At 43.0% G+C, this 16,884-nt stretch overlaps 1 protein-coding gene across 1 annotated transcript in view; it reads left to right on the top strand.

Annotated features, from left to right (window-relative positions):
• Positions 1-4,161, top strand: part of LOC147684240 (uncharacterized) — a 270,590-nt gene extending 266,429 nt beyond the window's left edge. Inside the window, exons 104-105 of the mRNA XM_086944641.1 lie at positions 1,911-2,010; positions 3,153-4,161. Coding sequence (XP_086800767.1) covers positions 1,911-2,010; positions 3,153-3,291 — 239 coding nt within the window. The 3' untranslated portion in view covers positions 3,292-4,161. The remainder of the gene's footprint in view (positions 1-1,910; positions 2,011-3,152) is intronic.
• Positions 4,162-16,884: the final 12,723 nt, after the last annotated feature.

A 16,884-nucleotide genomic window follows, 5' to 3' on the forward strand; every position in this document is an offset into this window, starting at 1 on the left:
TGATCCATCATTGTTTTCTCTTTCGCACTCCAGTACGTCATAGAATGGACATGTACCAAGCAGGCCCTTTGGCTTTGTTATGTCACTTCCTGTCATGTGAGGTTATGCAGTTGTTGTATAACGTGTACGATAAGTACCCCTCTGTGACATAAAGATGTAAATGTTTTGGTATAGTGACGTTTGTCACAAAGAGTATTGTGTGGAGTTTGGATGTCAAAAATGACATCCTAAACAAGAATTTGCAAGACAATCAGTCTCGCCTTAGGAACCTTATAAGTATTTACCTGTGCTGCACAGTACTGTGGGTACAGCAACTTTTACTGTTCTAATGTGCACGAAGCAGGGAAGGGGTGCAGTACCGTGATCTCAGAGTTGGGAGTGAGCAGTGTGGTGGGAGGGGTGAGGGGAGGCACAGGGAGATTAAGGTACATGAAGGGTCCTGCAAGTAGTATTGTGGAATGGGTGATTAAGTGAATTTTCTGATTTTAAAGTCCTTTATGTTAATTTCGATTGGACTACTAATGACTCTAAGCTTGAGATCCTAAAAGGGATTTATGTGTGCAAACAGCATCATTAAGAATGGCTAAGTCCAGTCTAAGGGATGCTAGGATATTTCTTCTCAAAAATAGATTTACCCTTAAAACTCTGCTTGCCCGGTGGAGTTGTACAGTTGAACAACGCTGATAAAAGAAGCGGGTTGTGCACAAGCCAGTTCAGGAGCTCCTGTTGAAGGTGGTAATCATGCACTTATGCATTGGTATTAATGTAGCACAGACTAGCTAGGACCAATCGGAGCACAGTGCTTTACATCGGAGACGATCGACCGGATCCTGTACATCAAATCTGCAATTATAGAAATACATCTCACACTTTTGGGCGCAGGGAGAGCGGGTGATTTACCCAGAAACACACACTGGTGATCTAAGTGCAGAGGCTGGGATTTGAAACTAACGCCTCAGATTCCAAAGATTCTAGCACTAGCCACTGAGCGAGATCTCCTTCCGAGCTTACAAATTTGTGGATATTCAAAATCCTAGCGCAGACAATTTTGCAGTAAAGGTCCAATTTTGCACCCTGGAGATGTTGTACATTTACTACATTTAAGGGTAAAAGTGAATATGTTTTGAGAGTGGGAAAAGGAGGGAATCAAAAAAGAAAAAAGTTAAGCAGAGCAAATTTACTTATATTGTAACATGTACGCATGTGGCCGTGGAGACTTACTACATGCCATTATTTCTATATACTTCTACGTGTGACCACTCCTTCAAGTACCTCTTTCTCTCCCTACCACATACGGTAACATGTGACTAGCTCCAAGACAATGTAAGCTATGTAAGGGCTGGTTTCACTAGTAACTCAGTGGAACAGCAGGACTTGCTGACCAGGGCGGTCTGCGTAAGGGTTGTACCAAGGAGCACGCTGCACCGCCGTCTGTTCTAAGCAGGTGACAGACACAGGATAACATTCTTCACACTCTGATTATAAATTTAATTCATACTTCAGAGGCTGGCCTAGATGGCTTAGGTCCTCATGGGATGTTCCATTATAGTTTTATCAAACATCAATACATTGATATATGTAAGCAGAGAATTTGAAGAATTCTGATATTGGAGCATCACATTCACCACCTTCAACAAAGCTTAAAATATTGTTTCAAGAATAATTGCCGTGTGTTGTTTTGTGTATAGCAGCATTTAAAAGACTAGAACAATGAATAGTAAATTTAATAACATGGCTGTACTTTAAGATAGGAAGTGGTGTGAGTGTTGAGGTAGTAAGAAAGTCAGATCTCTGATGTATAGATATACAATGCTTACAACTGGTGGATAATTTGTGTTATCCAACTGTGGTGTGACATGGAACAATTTCAACAATATAGATGTTTATGCACCATTTTTTTTATTCGACAGAAGTCTCCGTTGTCATCATTATTGTGGGTGTAATAGCCGGAGTCCTGGTCATCATCGGCTTAATTATTGGAATAGTTTTATGCATCAGATCTAGAATCAGGTAAGAGACAGTTTTATCTTGAACGTTACATATTTAGGTCTCAGCGGATCTAAACAGGTTGATTGTAGGTATCCCTTTTCTTCTGGGAGTGCAGCGGTGTGGCACAGAGAGGCCATGCCCAAGTTATGAGTATAAGGCGCCTTCTTTTGCAAATAGTACCTATACATTTTATTCAGCATACATACAGACTTATAATCCAGCGATGATAGTCATTTAAACACTGTTTGATGGCAGGAGCCAGGAGGAGACTTGAATCCTTGACCAGGGATACAAGAATATCAATTGTCATGAGCTCACCACACACCTCAAGGACCTCACCATACAATCCCTCAATCTCCCAATCACCCTCAATTGGCTTCCGGTAATGAAGGAGAGAAGAATTGTGCTTACTAGAGGCTTACCGTCATTCAATCAAAAACATTTATGTTACAACAACAACTGTTGGTTATTTATTTTCTTTAAGACAAAATGACGTTGATGAGGTCTGGCATCTCCTAGAGATTGCAAGAAGAGTAGAAACACTGCCTGGAGTCTCAACAGATTCTGAGATTAGTTTCCGCTTCTTCTTATTGGAGGATGGAAGATGCATTGATCATCTCCATCTCCAAGTGACCCTCCCTGTGGCAAAGATAAATGAAGATGCAAACACCAGCCATGTACTTTTAAATCATATGATCCAATTTTTTGTTAAAAATCTCAAAATCCCCCATGAAACATTTGGTCTTCAGAGAAGGTGAAATAACCTCCTCTGAACATATTGGGACCACAAATACGGCGATTAAACCGCGCAGGTGACGTAGAGCTACAGATGCTTGGCACAGAATCTAATAGTTAGTGGACTCACTGAAAACCACGTTTGAAGTCATGATTCTTGTGGCTGAGAGTTTTGTTTTAGAATTTACTTTCTAGGAGGAAGTGCCTTGTGACCGCATGTTTAAGGTTTTCTGATCCCTTATCTCTTCAATAAATCATGCTTTATATTTTTGTAATAAAAATAGGAGATACCGGGAAGACTTTGATACTTTTAATGGGCATGATCCTTGTGTGCTATGAAGCAACCAGTTTGGGGTGTCTAATATATGGTCTTTATTGGCCTTCGCATATCTGAGTCTAACTCATTTCTGTTTTCTCCATCTGCACAGGCGTAAGATGATGTTTAACCAGGAACTGATCAACAGTGAACAGGACAACACCAGCGTTGGAACGAGATCTGACTCCAGTCTGAGTGTGTACCCACAAGAGTCTGCCAACAGAGACAACTACGGCTTCTCGTACGATTAGCGTCATGACAGACACAGCCACCGCCATCATATTTTACATCCTTTTTCGCAAACGTCCTCCTGCGATTACATGTCATCTATTGAGTTTAAAAAATACACTTTGATGACATCATTGTGCACTTTGTCTTTGATCGGGTCAAAAAATGAATAATCTCAAATCTCCTACATCTTGTTTGATTGCTGTTCTAATGTAATGTTCTTCCTTATCACACACAAATTGTACTGTGTTTCCTAAAAAAGTATGTACCCGTCCAGTAGCTGAGAAATGGTTTGAAATGTGTCACTGGCACCGCGTAGGCAAGGTAGACCAAGAGTGGGCTCGCGTTTGGCTGGCGAGGTATTCTTGGGCATTTTCAACCTCCCTTCCAAATTTAAAGCCTAGACCTCAATCTGTTGTTGTCATAGAAACCACCATCCTCTGTTTACTCCTCTGCCAGATGGCATGCTGGTACCTCATATGCTCCTTGTTGCACCCAAACAATCCAGCCAAGGCTTGTGTTCTTCTGGTGGTGAAGGGTGAGCTGCTCATCAAGTCACCAGTCGTAAAAAAGAGAAGTTCAAGGCACCACGTCATAGAGTGGAGAGCGTGCTCTGGATGTCAACACACTGATCCAATGCATTGGCACACCAACTCATGAGCTCCATCTTGGACTGGGCATCAGGCAGCAGGAAGTCCCAGAAGCCCACCCCATACCCTGACAACAGAAGCTCATTTTGTACCTTTTCATCATATTGCAAGGGGTCACCCACAGGATGGGTAGATTTAATATTTATTTCAGTTTTCAGACGATAATTTATTAGCCTTTTTGTTGACAAGCACTGCCTCTTTCTACCTCTTTTTAATTGTAAATAAATGAATCCAAGATTAAAACTATGTGAGTGAGTCTCATTTTATGGTGTATTGAAAAAACCCACAGCAATTCACTAGTCATGGTTAGCTCCATGAACCATACCTCACTCCATTGCCATGCAAACCATAACTTGCACACAAAATGCACTGCTCAAGAACACCCCCTTGAGGTTAGAGCTGCAATTACAAATGGCTATTCCATTTCACATTTCTTATTACATTAGAATTATTACTATCAGTAAGATGACTGTGAATATATTATTGTCAGTTTCTTGAGTATATTTGTATTTAGTTATGTTGTGCTTTTCGGTTTTGTTACGTGCTAGCAAACATTTTTAGTGGTCATAGAAGGTACATGGTATACCTACTAATCTTTCTTGCAACGCAGGGAAGCAAGCAAAGTTGCACCGCTGCTTTGCATGAACAGAGAGAACAGAAATGTTCCATATTTCCAATGATATGCAGCATTTCTGCTCTCTTCTTGTACCGGTGCACTCTGTGCAGCGTAGTGGCGACACAGGCAAGTGTGCCTCCATTGAGGGCAGGATTGTGTTTGTGCAGGAAGTAACACCTTTAGACACAAAAAGAATCCTTTGAGACATGTTCTTCGATGTGTGCTGTAAAATGCAGCACACGTGGAAAGAGGAAATAATGCAAGGAAAAAATATATTTCACCTTACTATGCCTCTCTGCGGGAGGTGTAGTATGTTGACACCTTCCATGGTTTACAAGTCTTTGTAACTTTGGGAATGCGCCAACATCCATGGACGGATGCGTGGGAACGCCCTTGCTGCACGCATGGAACGCCGTCCAGCTTGAAATGTAATGTAGCGCAGTGCAAGCAGCTGCGTTGTCTTTATCATGCAAGGCAACACAAATCTTTGTTGATATCGCTGACGCCTCGGTGTTGTCCTTGCAATGACACCGCCAAGGCTTGATCAATCTGGGACGCCATTCAGTGGTAATTTAGCGTGTTCATGACATGTTTTAAACACCCTCTTCATCTTTATTTGTAGACAAAAAGCTAGAGGGCCTCACAAAGGTTGTGAGAGTTGAACAGTAAGAAAGCTGTATGAGGAGCGTGAGTTAAAAGCTGCACAGTTTTCTACGCACAACCAGCGGCTTTTAGCTGCGCAGCCCTCTTTCTGAGACGGCGTCTGTGTTCATCCAACACTCCCTGCCAGCTGCGCGACTCTTGAGAACGCTGCAGCTCATGCACTACAATGCAAGCCCTTCCTAGGAGGCAAAATGGCGCACGAACGAACACAGCATGATGGGGAGACAGCGACTCTCTTTGAATGCCTCTCAGTCTATATGTTTAGCGACACATGGCCTGATTTCGATCTTGGTGAATGGGTTAATTTGTCACAAGTGGTGGCGATACCCCGTCCTTTTGATATATAAATTCCATTCTAGCCTATGGGATTTATGTTTCGACTGACGGGTTACTCGGTTACAACAGTGACGGAGACCCCGTCCTCTGAAATGTAAATCCCGCTGTATCCTACGGGATTGATACCTTGGCGGACAGGTTAGTCCATCATCAGATCTCGGCGGATGGGTTACTCTGTCACAACAGTGATAAATATCCCGTCTGCCGAAATATAAGTCCCATTATATCCCATGGTATTTTATTTCAGTGGACGTTATATCCATCACCGTTGTGATGGTGTAACCCGTCTGCCGAGATCTGAGTCGGGCTCATAGTGACAAAGGCTCCTGAAGCCATCTTAAGGCCTCGCGAGCCACACCAAGCACTGCTGGTTTAGGTTTGATTCATTGGATAAGAAGCATGCACGGCAGTGTCTGCATCACGTTCTTTCTGCTCAGCATTGGCTGCCGACATCCAGCCCTAACCGAGGCATCCATTCATTGTACTTGCGGCATTTTCAGTTTATAGAGTTCATAGTATTTTATTTGATTATTATATGAAGTAGCAAAGCAAACAAAACTATACATTTCTAATCTAAATATGTTTAAGGACATTCTTTATTTTGCCAGAATCATCTAAAAATAAACAAAATACTTTCCAATGTATGGAAAATGTCAAAAACATAAAGCAAACACTAGAGGATGATGGACGGAGCGCTGAAACTTTTCAGACACACACCCTGAGTCACATGTCTGGGTTGAATCCATCATCATTCTTTAGCTCAATCCGCCACCCCAGTTCAGACCCAGCTATATGCAAATCAGTCTGACCCTGTGCCTTATGGGAACAGTTTAGCCCGAACTGCCAGGCCATGTCTTCCCTGGACCGGAAACAAGCATCCTGGGACCAGTTTCTGGCTAATCAGCCGTCATCAGCCAGGCTAGATTGAATCCAGTGGCAAAGTGAGCAAGGGACCCACGTAATACCAAAACATAGCCACAACTGTTTAAATGCTTAAAAAGTAGTGGACAAGGTAACAACAGTTCTTGTGTCTGTTTGAGGGCTGTGCCACTTTGAAGTGGAGCTCTCTGTGTTTCCCTTGGTTTGCACAGAAGCAGGTTCTGTTAATGTCTGTACCAGGTGAAGACACCCAGGGGCAGCCAGAGCAGATGCTTCTGAGCTGGGCACTGCCTGCTCTGTGCTTTAATGTGGATCCCTAGGTGCCAACCAGCGAGCTTCAAGGACGACGAGATGTGCCCAGAAGTGAAAAGCCTGACAAACAGCACTACACAGCAGAACACTGCAGCTGGCCTTGCAACAGTGCATTGTTATGTAAAGCGCTTTGTGTGGCCACAAAGCACTGCAGTGGTCTGAGGTCAGGGCACATTTCTGGCACGCTTCCTGAACAGTCAGCTGTGCCCTGCAGGGCAAGCACGTGCCTGGAGCTGGACACTGTGCAGGCTGGGTCTATTGTGAGAGAAGTGCAGAGGTACCTTTCATCTTTCATGCAGACCTCCGCCTCTGTGGAATTAGTACGAGCAGTTCCATTTGCATTTTCTTTTCTACCCTTAAATCGAGACATATTCTGCATAAGAAGGTCGAAACGAGATTGAATAGAAACATTTAGTGTAAAATAGACCCGTTCGAAAACAATGGTGAGATAACATTATTACAAATTTGTAAAGCGTCCCTGGGAAAAGAATGTGGTCCAAAAATAATTAGTTTGACTATAAAAAGATGTAAATACAAATTAGAAATCTTTTTTTCAACAAAGAAACCTCGCCGTTTTTTAGGATATTAAATCGTTGAAAAACAACTTTATCCCTAGATTACATTTATCTGTAATAATCTGTAAATTACAGGCAAATCCTTGAAAAAGTATTTTTAGGAATCGGTCAAAGTTTGAATTTTAAATATTATCCAAATTATAACTTTTCAATATAAGTGATTATCAACTGAATATTTCAAAGGAAATGTTGGCAACTGTAAGCCTTGCACCAGAAAGGAAACGTCTGCACTTGAAAGAGAGATTTTGAAACTTTCTTGAGATATAATTGCTCATACCAAGGCTTTACATAACCATGTATTGTTTTTATATTGATTTTACCAATCTCTCCCTACAAAAGCCTTTTCAGGCATAAATTCATTTAAAAACAAATGTAAAAGAAGTTACTACTAATATGATCTTTGGAAATTATGTTAAAAAAAATAGCCAGTTAGTCTGCAAGCCTGCAATGAATTTCCAAATTTCTTTGCACACATTTGTAATCGGCATATTAACGTAATCGTAAAAAAAGAAAGAAAAATGTCACAGTCTTTAAGGTTAAATACCCGACAACCTTGGTGGCGTGCAAATATTTGCAACATGAAAAAAATTGAAAGCAAATATTGGGCCTGCAACCATGGCAATGAAGTGGTTTTATTTTTATGCAGATGTGTGCATGTGCACAAGCAAAATACCATCACTCAGGATGCAGGAAAGGCAATGGGTGAAGTGGGCTGACCCTTAGCCCCCTGCAGAATACTGTGATTGGCAGAAGTAAAATGTGAGTGACTCTTGAACAGACCAATGATTGAAAGTAGCTGAGCACAAGACCCTATATGCATGTGTGTATGTGCATGGATTAGTTTTAGAAACAGTTAGCCTTCCGAGAAAGTTAAACCTGTGTCTGAGCCAGACCAAAAATGGGGATAAAATGGGATTTCCATTGTAAGATTTTTATGGACAAACCACCTCATAGCCTCAGTGATCACGAGTATTGTACATTTCTCCCTACACATAAAAATTATCCCAGATAATCAGACAAAAAGATTTAAAAAAGCCTCCCATCCAAGGCAGACAGCAATGGCTCGTCAATTATCGCCAAATCTCTCAACCTGCCAACAGAGGCAAAGATCCTTGAAAGGGTCTAAACAGCGGTAAGTGCACAGAGACGAGCTATCCCTGCTAAGTGACCAGCAAGGAGGGTGCAGACACCTCAGAGTCCCGGGATCATCCCTCCGCCCACCCAGGAGGTCATGTTAGGAGTACTTGATGCAAACCAACCTGTAGGTGCACATGACACTGAACCACAACAACCTGAAGAAGTTGGTGTTAATTGAATCATTCCTGTGGGGTCATAGCCTGCAAGGTAGATTAGTGCAAGTGAAACCCTCAGCTAAAGGTGTTCCATGTGAGGTGCATCCTGGGTCACCGCCATCCCACTGGCTTTTCAACACTCACATACATTAGCCAATGTGATGGATAAATCTATGATAGACAACTCCTGAGTCACCTACTGGTGACCACATTATGATCCACTGTCTCATTCACATCAAGAGTTTGCTGGAAGTTTTGAGAGCTCAGAGGGTGGCATTGCACTCACCGCACGGTCAGGAAATGGTCCTTGATTTATTTTAGCCTCGGGCTGGAGTACCGCTTGATGAGAAGGAGAAGAGATGATCTGCAGAGTTGTTGATGGTAGAGAGAAAGAGTTTCTCCATAAATAAACCAATAACAGACTGCACATCTGGGGAGCTCCAGTCCCCCTTCCCATCCTAGAAGTGTTGACACTCCAGCCCATGCACTCTTTCTGTCTGGAGTGCATAGAGGAACCTGATAACCATACAAGTGTGTGCATAAGCGACAGATAGCCCAGCTAAGAGAAAGCGAGCCATGGATTGTACTCCATGCCTCAGATCTGTGCTCCCTGCCGCTCGTGCACTAACCCCTCCACCCACCAAGCTCAGCGCCAGGTGTGGCTGCAATGGAACCACCACCCTAACGCCAGCTTGCTTCAGCGAGTGCACGTGAATGCCCTTCACCTTTAACAAAGTGATATCTTGTACCTGACTGCATGAGCACTGCTCCCACCCCTACTCTATTCTTTGCACTAGTGTTTGTGTTCTCTAGGACTGCTGCGTACGCTGCCTCTTTCACTGCTCAAGGCGAGTGTTCTAAGAGTGGATAAAACAATGATAGCAGAAATATCTTTCAACAGTTAAAACCTCCTTTTCTTTATTATCTCTTTTAAATACTTCGAGATATATTCCTCCCAATTGGCTCAATCCTTCCAAATCTTTTAACCATTTTTCCATCACAGGTGGTTCACGACCCATCTCTGCAAGAAGGACACTTCTCTTGCTTAATATGAATGTAAGAGCCTAATTTTGATCTCCGCGGACAGATTACTCTGTCACAACGGTGACGAATATCCCTTCCACTGAAATATAAATCACATTAAATCCTATGGGACGGTGATGGATATCCCGTCCATCGAAATATGAATCCCATTATATCCTACGGGACGGTGACAGATATCCCATCCACTGAAATATAAATCCCATTTTATCCTACGGGACGGTGACAGATATCCCGTCCATCGAAATATGAATCCCATTATATCCTACGGGACGGTGACAGATATCCCATCCACTGAAATATAAATCCCATTATATCCTACGGGACAGTGACAGATATCCCGTCCACTGAAATATAAATCCCATTATATCCTACGGGACAGTGACAGATATCCCGTCCACTGAAATATAAATCCCATTATATCCTACGGGACAGTGACATATATCCCGTCCACTGAAATAGAAATCCCATTATATCCTACGGGACGGTGACAGATATCCCGTCCGCTGAAACATAAATCCCAATCTATCCTACGGGACGGTGACAGATATCCCGTCCGCTGAAATATAAATCCCATTCTATCCTACGGGACGGTGACAGATATCCCGTCCGCTGAAATAGAAATCCCATTATATCCTACGGGACGGTGACAGATATCCCGTCCGCTGAAATAGAAATCCCATTATATCCTACGGGACAGTGACAGATATCCCGTCCACTGAAATATAAATCCCATTTTATCCTACGGGACGGTGACAGATATCCCGTCCATCGAAATATGAATCCCATTATATCCTACGGGACGGTGACAAATATCCCGTCCACTGAAATATAAATCCCATTATATCCTACGGGACGGTGACAGATATCCCGTCCATCGAAATATGAATCCCATTATATCCTATGGGACGGTGACAAATATCCCGTCCACTGAAATATAAATCCCATTATATCCTATGGGACGGTGACAAATATCCCGTCCATCGAAATATGAATCCCATTATATCCTACGGGACGGTGACAGATATCCCGTCCATCGAAATATGAATCCCATTATATCCTACGGGACGGTGACAGATATCCCATCCACTGAAATATAAATCCCATTATATCCTACGGGACAGTGACAGATATCCCGTCCATCGAAATATGAATCCCATTATATCCTACGGGACGGTGACAGATATCCCGTCCATCGAAATATGAATCCCATTATATCCTACGGGACGGTGACAGATATCCCATCCACTGAAATATAAATCCCATTATATCCTATGGGACGGTGACAAATATCCCGTCCACTGAAATATAAATCCCATTATATCCTATGGGACGGTGACAAATATCCCGTCCATCGAAATATGAATCCCATTATATCCTACGGGACGGTGACAGATATCCCGTCCATCGAAATATGAATCCCATTATATCCTACGGGACGGTGACAGATATCCCATCCACTGAAATATAAATCCCATTATATCCTACGGGACGGTGACAGATATCCCGTCCATCGAAATATGAATCCCATTATATCCTACGGGACGGTGACAGATATCCCGTCTGCAGAAATATAAATCCCATTATAACCTATGGAATTTACATTTCGACAGTCTACCAAGATCTAAATCAGCCCCTAAGTGCTTAAGTGAGAGAGTGAGAACAGCATTAGGTGCTAGAATACTGCTTCCAGGAAGATCCCAGAACAGAGATTAGACGTGAACAGGAAAGTGCGTCGCTTTTGCAAAATGCTTGATGATCAGACAGATATGGAGGGTGCAGGCAGGTCACAAGGTGGTGCCTACGTAAGAAAGAGATGCGCCACTCTTTAAAGTTCCTGTAGTTGCAAAAAGTATGTTGGAGGAGGGTGTTGAATCTGGTTCTAAAACTAATGCCCAGCTAGGACTATCAGGAAGAGAATTTATTCAGAAGGCATCGGAAATAATTAGATGCAAATTTAGGCAAAGACTGGTTAGCACTCTGGGTCATGGTAGTATTGACGAAAGGGTCACTTGTCTGGCCAAGAAAAGGGAATAATGCTAAGAGTAGTAGCTAGATGATTGGCTGAGGCCCAATGCATTTCTACCATATTGATAAAGTGATCCATTATTTGAAACACACGCATGTTGGAAGTAGAACCCTCAAGAGAGAGAACTTCCAGGCAAGAGGGACAGCTCTCCAAAACACTAGGAGAACTTAAAAGCAGAGATGTGGTAAGGCTAAACGTCAGGGTGGAGAAGATATTGGAAGGTTCAGGATGTCTATAAATAAGTTGACACTGACAAGGCACTTTACAATTAAGGGTTGAGGTCGCACCTTTGAAAGGTGTCGTGAGCATGGAGTACATTTGATATTTTTTGTTATTTATTGTTGCCACACGACTAACAATATAATGATGTTGAATAAAAACACTTGATACAAATCCCAAAATTATCTCCCTGAACAGCCAAGTCAGAAAGACAACAGCTTCTCTCTTAGCTGCATCCTACACAATTGCCTGTCTGCAGCCAAACACAATCTAGAGATATTAGACTCGATCCAGCCTCAGAATCTTGACATCCGGATCCTCACAGAAATGTGAATCAATGTCTCTTTTAACCATGCTCCAGACCTTCTACTTTTTCCCAATTATTGCATCTTGCTTCGGGACCAGGAGATGGACATTGTGGATGTCTTGCACTCATTCACAGAATCTCCTTGAGATGCAGAATCCTCACCAGTACTCATTTTCAGTATTTTGAATGCTTGCTGGTGGAAATGTCACCATCCACTGCCTCCAACAGCAGACTGAATGTGATTTACCATCCACTGGGTCAAAACAACACCTTCATTGAGGAATGCATGGATCTCTTCACCTCTCGGCTTATCAGCTCGGACAACACTATTCTCCTTGGAGACTTCAACATCCACCAGGGAGGCGAGGGTAACAGCTGCGTGGACAATTTTACCTCCTTTCTCAAAGACAATGATCTCCAATAAGACTGCCATAAATCCACACACTACTAAGGCCCCATCCTTGACCTTAGAATATCCAAGTCCCCCAACCTACAGTCATGTGATGCCATTCCAGTGGACTCGTCTAACCCCATGCAGATCCCGTTCTCCATATCTAGCTCTTACAACAAAACATCCCAGCAACCCAAGAAAGACAAAATATGGCTATGGGGCACATCCAACCTTGACACAGAAGCCATGGCCATCATTCCCTACTTACCCAAATTTCGATTAAACCTCATCTTGATATTAATGAGGCTACCGACAAGTACAACTCCTGCATGGAGTCCCTTATTTACAAATGCCACCACTGAAGTGCAAATTTTCCAGCCCAAAACCCTCTGGTCATTGATTCTCAAAAGAACTTTACAAACAAAGAAAGCTTATGAGAAAAGGTGAGAAAGAATGGAGACTAGCGCCCTCTCACCTGAGCATGACTAAGCTTCAGAAAGGGAGAAAACTATACAAAGACCGAATCCTCAAAGCCAAATTCACTCATATCAGAGTCCTCGTGAATTCCGCAAAGAACAGACCGAAGTTACTGTTGGAGGTCAGTGAACAGACTACTAACCCCTCCAACACTCCAGTTTCTAAGTCATCAGTGGTCACCTGCAGCAACTTCATGGATTTCTTTGATGAAAAACTTAGAGACATCCATATCTCTCTACCCACAAGCAACTCCCTAGAAACAGTTGAGATTCTACCTTGCAAGGCATTGCAATCATGGTAATTTCCCCCCCCCAGTTTTCGAACGGGACCTACAGTGAACAATCTCCAAAGTAAAACTCTTGAACCACCTTCAGGACCCTATTCCAGGTTCAATTAACAAATCTCTTTCCACACACCTACTAAACATATGAACCAACATGGCCAACGCCTCTCTCAAACAGGGCATATTTCCAGAGACCATCAACGCCTCCTGCTCAGTCTCCACCCTCCCGATTCTAGGCAACTCGTTTCACAGATTCCAACAAACAGCCTCCTGGACACTTTCTAATCAGGATTTTTGACAGGGCCACAGGACATAAACTGCAATCCTCCAAATAGTCAATGACTCCCGTAGAATCCTCGATTCCGGTGACTTCTGCCTCCTGGCCCTCCTGGACTTATCAGCTACATTCGGCACTGCCAACCATATCGGTCTCCTTCACACTCTAGAACAAGACATGGGATGTGGAGGCACAGTCCTCAACTGGTTCTCCTTATAGATAACCAGCCGCTCCCAAATTGTGAAAATGGGTAACTCGCTCTTGAGACCAGTCAGTGTACATCAAGCGGTCCCTCAAGGCTCGATTTTCTTCCCAACCCTCTTTAACCTCTAACTTGAACCACTACGCACATGACACTAAAATAAATATGAAAATCTCATCCCCAGAAGATGTTGCTTTCAATCACGCTCTTAACGATTCAAAACTGGACGTCTAATTACCATTTAAAACTCAACCCAACTAAAACTAAAACAAAAACAATTCTGATTTAACCTCTGAAAGCAAAAACTCCAGTAAAGGAATGAATGGCTAACCTTCCTGCCCTGGATGGCTGCCCTCCATTGTGCATAGTGACAAATCCCTTAGGGCCTGATTCACAGAACTAACTTAAGACATAATCCTATGTGGAGAAGTGTGGCTCAGGGGTTAGAGGCGGCAGACCCGGAAGCTGAGATCGGCCCTGGACCAGCGTTCAATTCCCCGCCTCGGCGCGTCTTGGGCTAAAAATTCCACGGACTCGATAATTCTCGCTCTGATGCCTTCTCGACTCACGGGTTCACACTCTGCGACTCTGGGCAATAGCTTGCTTAATCTCCACAATGGCCCTTCACGGCGGGATGTCTGGCTTTCACCTTGTGGATACCCTGCCGGGGTTATCTCACAGGGGAATACCAGGACGGGTTCCCCAAGCAAGCGCTTAGATACCGACCTCGGTCAGTGATTTGCGCTATATAAATACATGTACATTTAAAAGTACTACTTTTGGTATTCACAGAAGTTGGGATTCTGTCTTAAGACAGACTTAAGTTAGGATTCTGTCTTAAGTCTGTCTTAAGACAAAATCCTAACTTCTGTGAATACCAAAAGTAGTAAGTTTAGGATTTTGTCTTAAGTTAGTTCTGTGAATCAGCCCCTTAGTCTCACCCTTGACAATGATCTCAATCTTCACAGACACATCGCAGCCAAGGCCAACATTGCACAACACCAACGTGGGCAAATTTGGGGCATAAGAAAACTGATTACGAAAAAAGACCTAAAAACAGTGGTGCAATCTCTTGTGCTCTCCAGACTAGATTGTGGATTTGCCCTTCTCTCAGGCATTCCCAAAGGACCACTGAGAGCAACACTACTTGCAGCAGCTCACTTTGTTTTAGGTCTCAAGAAATTTGATCACATTTCGCCTGCTCTGCTAACCCTTCCATAGTTTCTCCTGAAGTGCGGTCCCATTGAAAACCATCTGCATTACCCAAAGTGCACTGCACACCTCTTCACCCTCCTATATGAACAAGAAAGTAAAAATCCCTGGAGCAAATATGGGTTCTCAAAATGCCCAGTCCGTGCTCCTGGAACCTCCCACCTTCAGTCGAGAACGATTAATGAGGCAGTCTTTGTCTAGTAGTGCCACAAGAATCTGGAACTCTCTTCCTCCCAACTTCTGCTTAACCATCTGCCTAGCCACCTTCAAAAAAGACCTCAAGTGCCTCCTATTTGACAGATACCTTGGTCAATCACCCTCGACCACACTTAGGTGCACTCTCTGCCAGGATCAGAACTACCTTCATTAAGTGACCCCACCATCTACATCGATGACTTAACTGTGTTTGACCTTTGACCGAATGCTGTAACTGTCTCACATGGTGACTCCTGCTGGCATGTTTGGATCTAAATGTCCGAGTTTGAGTAGTGGAACTAGAACTCGCTGTAACCCATGTATACTGCAAATGTTGTAAAGAGCTCTGATCCCAGGCTTAGGCCAATTCCACGCTATATAAAATTGCAAAAATAAAATAAATATAAAAGTCCTTGGTCTCTCTAAGAAGTCTGTAGATTGGTGAGGGCCTATGTTGTGGTGAACATGCTATGGCATGTGAAGAGTTCCATAAGGGTGTGCTGAATGGTTCCCTATGGGGCAGAACAAGGAGGACTTCTGGATGGCAGCGAGGCCTCGGACCTTCTTATGAGCATGATTTGTATGCTTGATATTGTAGCTTACAGGAAGGAGGAAGGGAAGTCTTTGAGAATGTGGAATGAGTCTTGGTTTGGCTTCTTGCCGACAAATTGTTCCCACCTATTATAAAGTCAAGTGTGAAAATAAAATTCTGTCCCACTTAAAACTGCTTCTTGTTTATTCTTTGTAAATATTGAATTGATTGCACATTAAATATCTGTCCGGCTGGACAGATTTCTACAATCTAGTACTGATTGGGTCTATATGTATTGTCTTTCAACTAGGTTTTGTCTGGGGAGCACTGTCTTTAGAAAAAAGTTCAATTACCCGAAGGTACCTGACCAATTATAAATTGGTTCTCCTTGTCCTTTTATAATATACATTGGTGGCGTGTCACAAAAGTGACACAACTCCAGCAAAGGGTCATTATACATGGGCAAGTCCCATGTGAAAGGGCCTGCATCAATCTTACGCCTGCCATGAGGCAGAAGTAAGATATTGACGCATTTGCGTCCCAGAAGTGGCGCAGTGAAATCTTATAGATTTCAGTACGTCACTTCTACATCCATTTCTTGCATCAGAACGCCCCCCCCCGCATACATTATACTTGGTGCAGGTATAATGAGGCGCAGGGTTTACAAAGTGAAGTATCTACCTAGATGCGTCACTTTGTAAATATGGTGCAACAAGGCGCATTTGTTACGCCACCGGTGCATCACAAAAAGTAATGCACTGTTGGCACAAAAGTGACGAAAGGGTTAATGAATAAGCCCCTGGAAGTGTGGAAACTTTATATGGTAGTTCCGTTGCTATCACAGAAAATAAAGAAATGGTGATTTTCTGCCCATACTCTGACATTTGCAGGGTATTCTGGGTAATCACACGAGCTGATAATCTTGCATGCCATACCATGAAAGATTTTTCTGGTCCTCTGATGTTTAATATGTCTGTGTATGGTAGATATCTCAAAGTGCAAGTGACCCAGGCTCAAATACTGCAGCCAACCCCTTGGGAAGGATTTTTCCTTCTATGACTTAGAGCGACAGGGATTACAATATGTTGGAAAATAAGTGGCATATTATCAACAGCTAGCGATATTTAT

The sequence above is a fragment of the Lissotriton vulgaris genome, chromosome 11, assembly GCF_964263255.1.
Source record: "Lissotriton vulgaris chromosome 11, aLisVul1.2, whole genome shotgun sequence".
NCBI lineage: Eukaryota > Metazoa > Chordata > Amphibia > Caudata > Salamandridae > Lissotriton > Lissotriton vulgaris.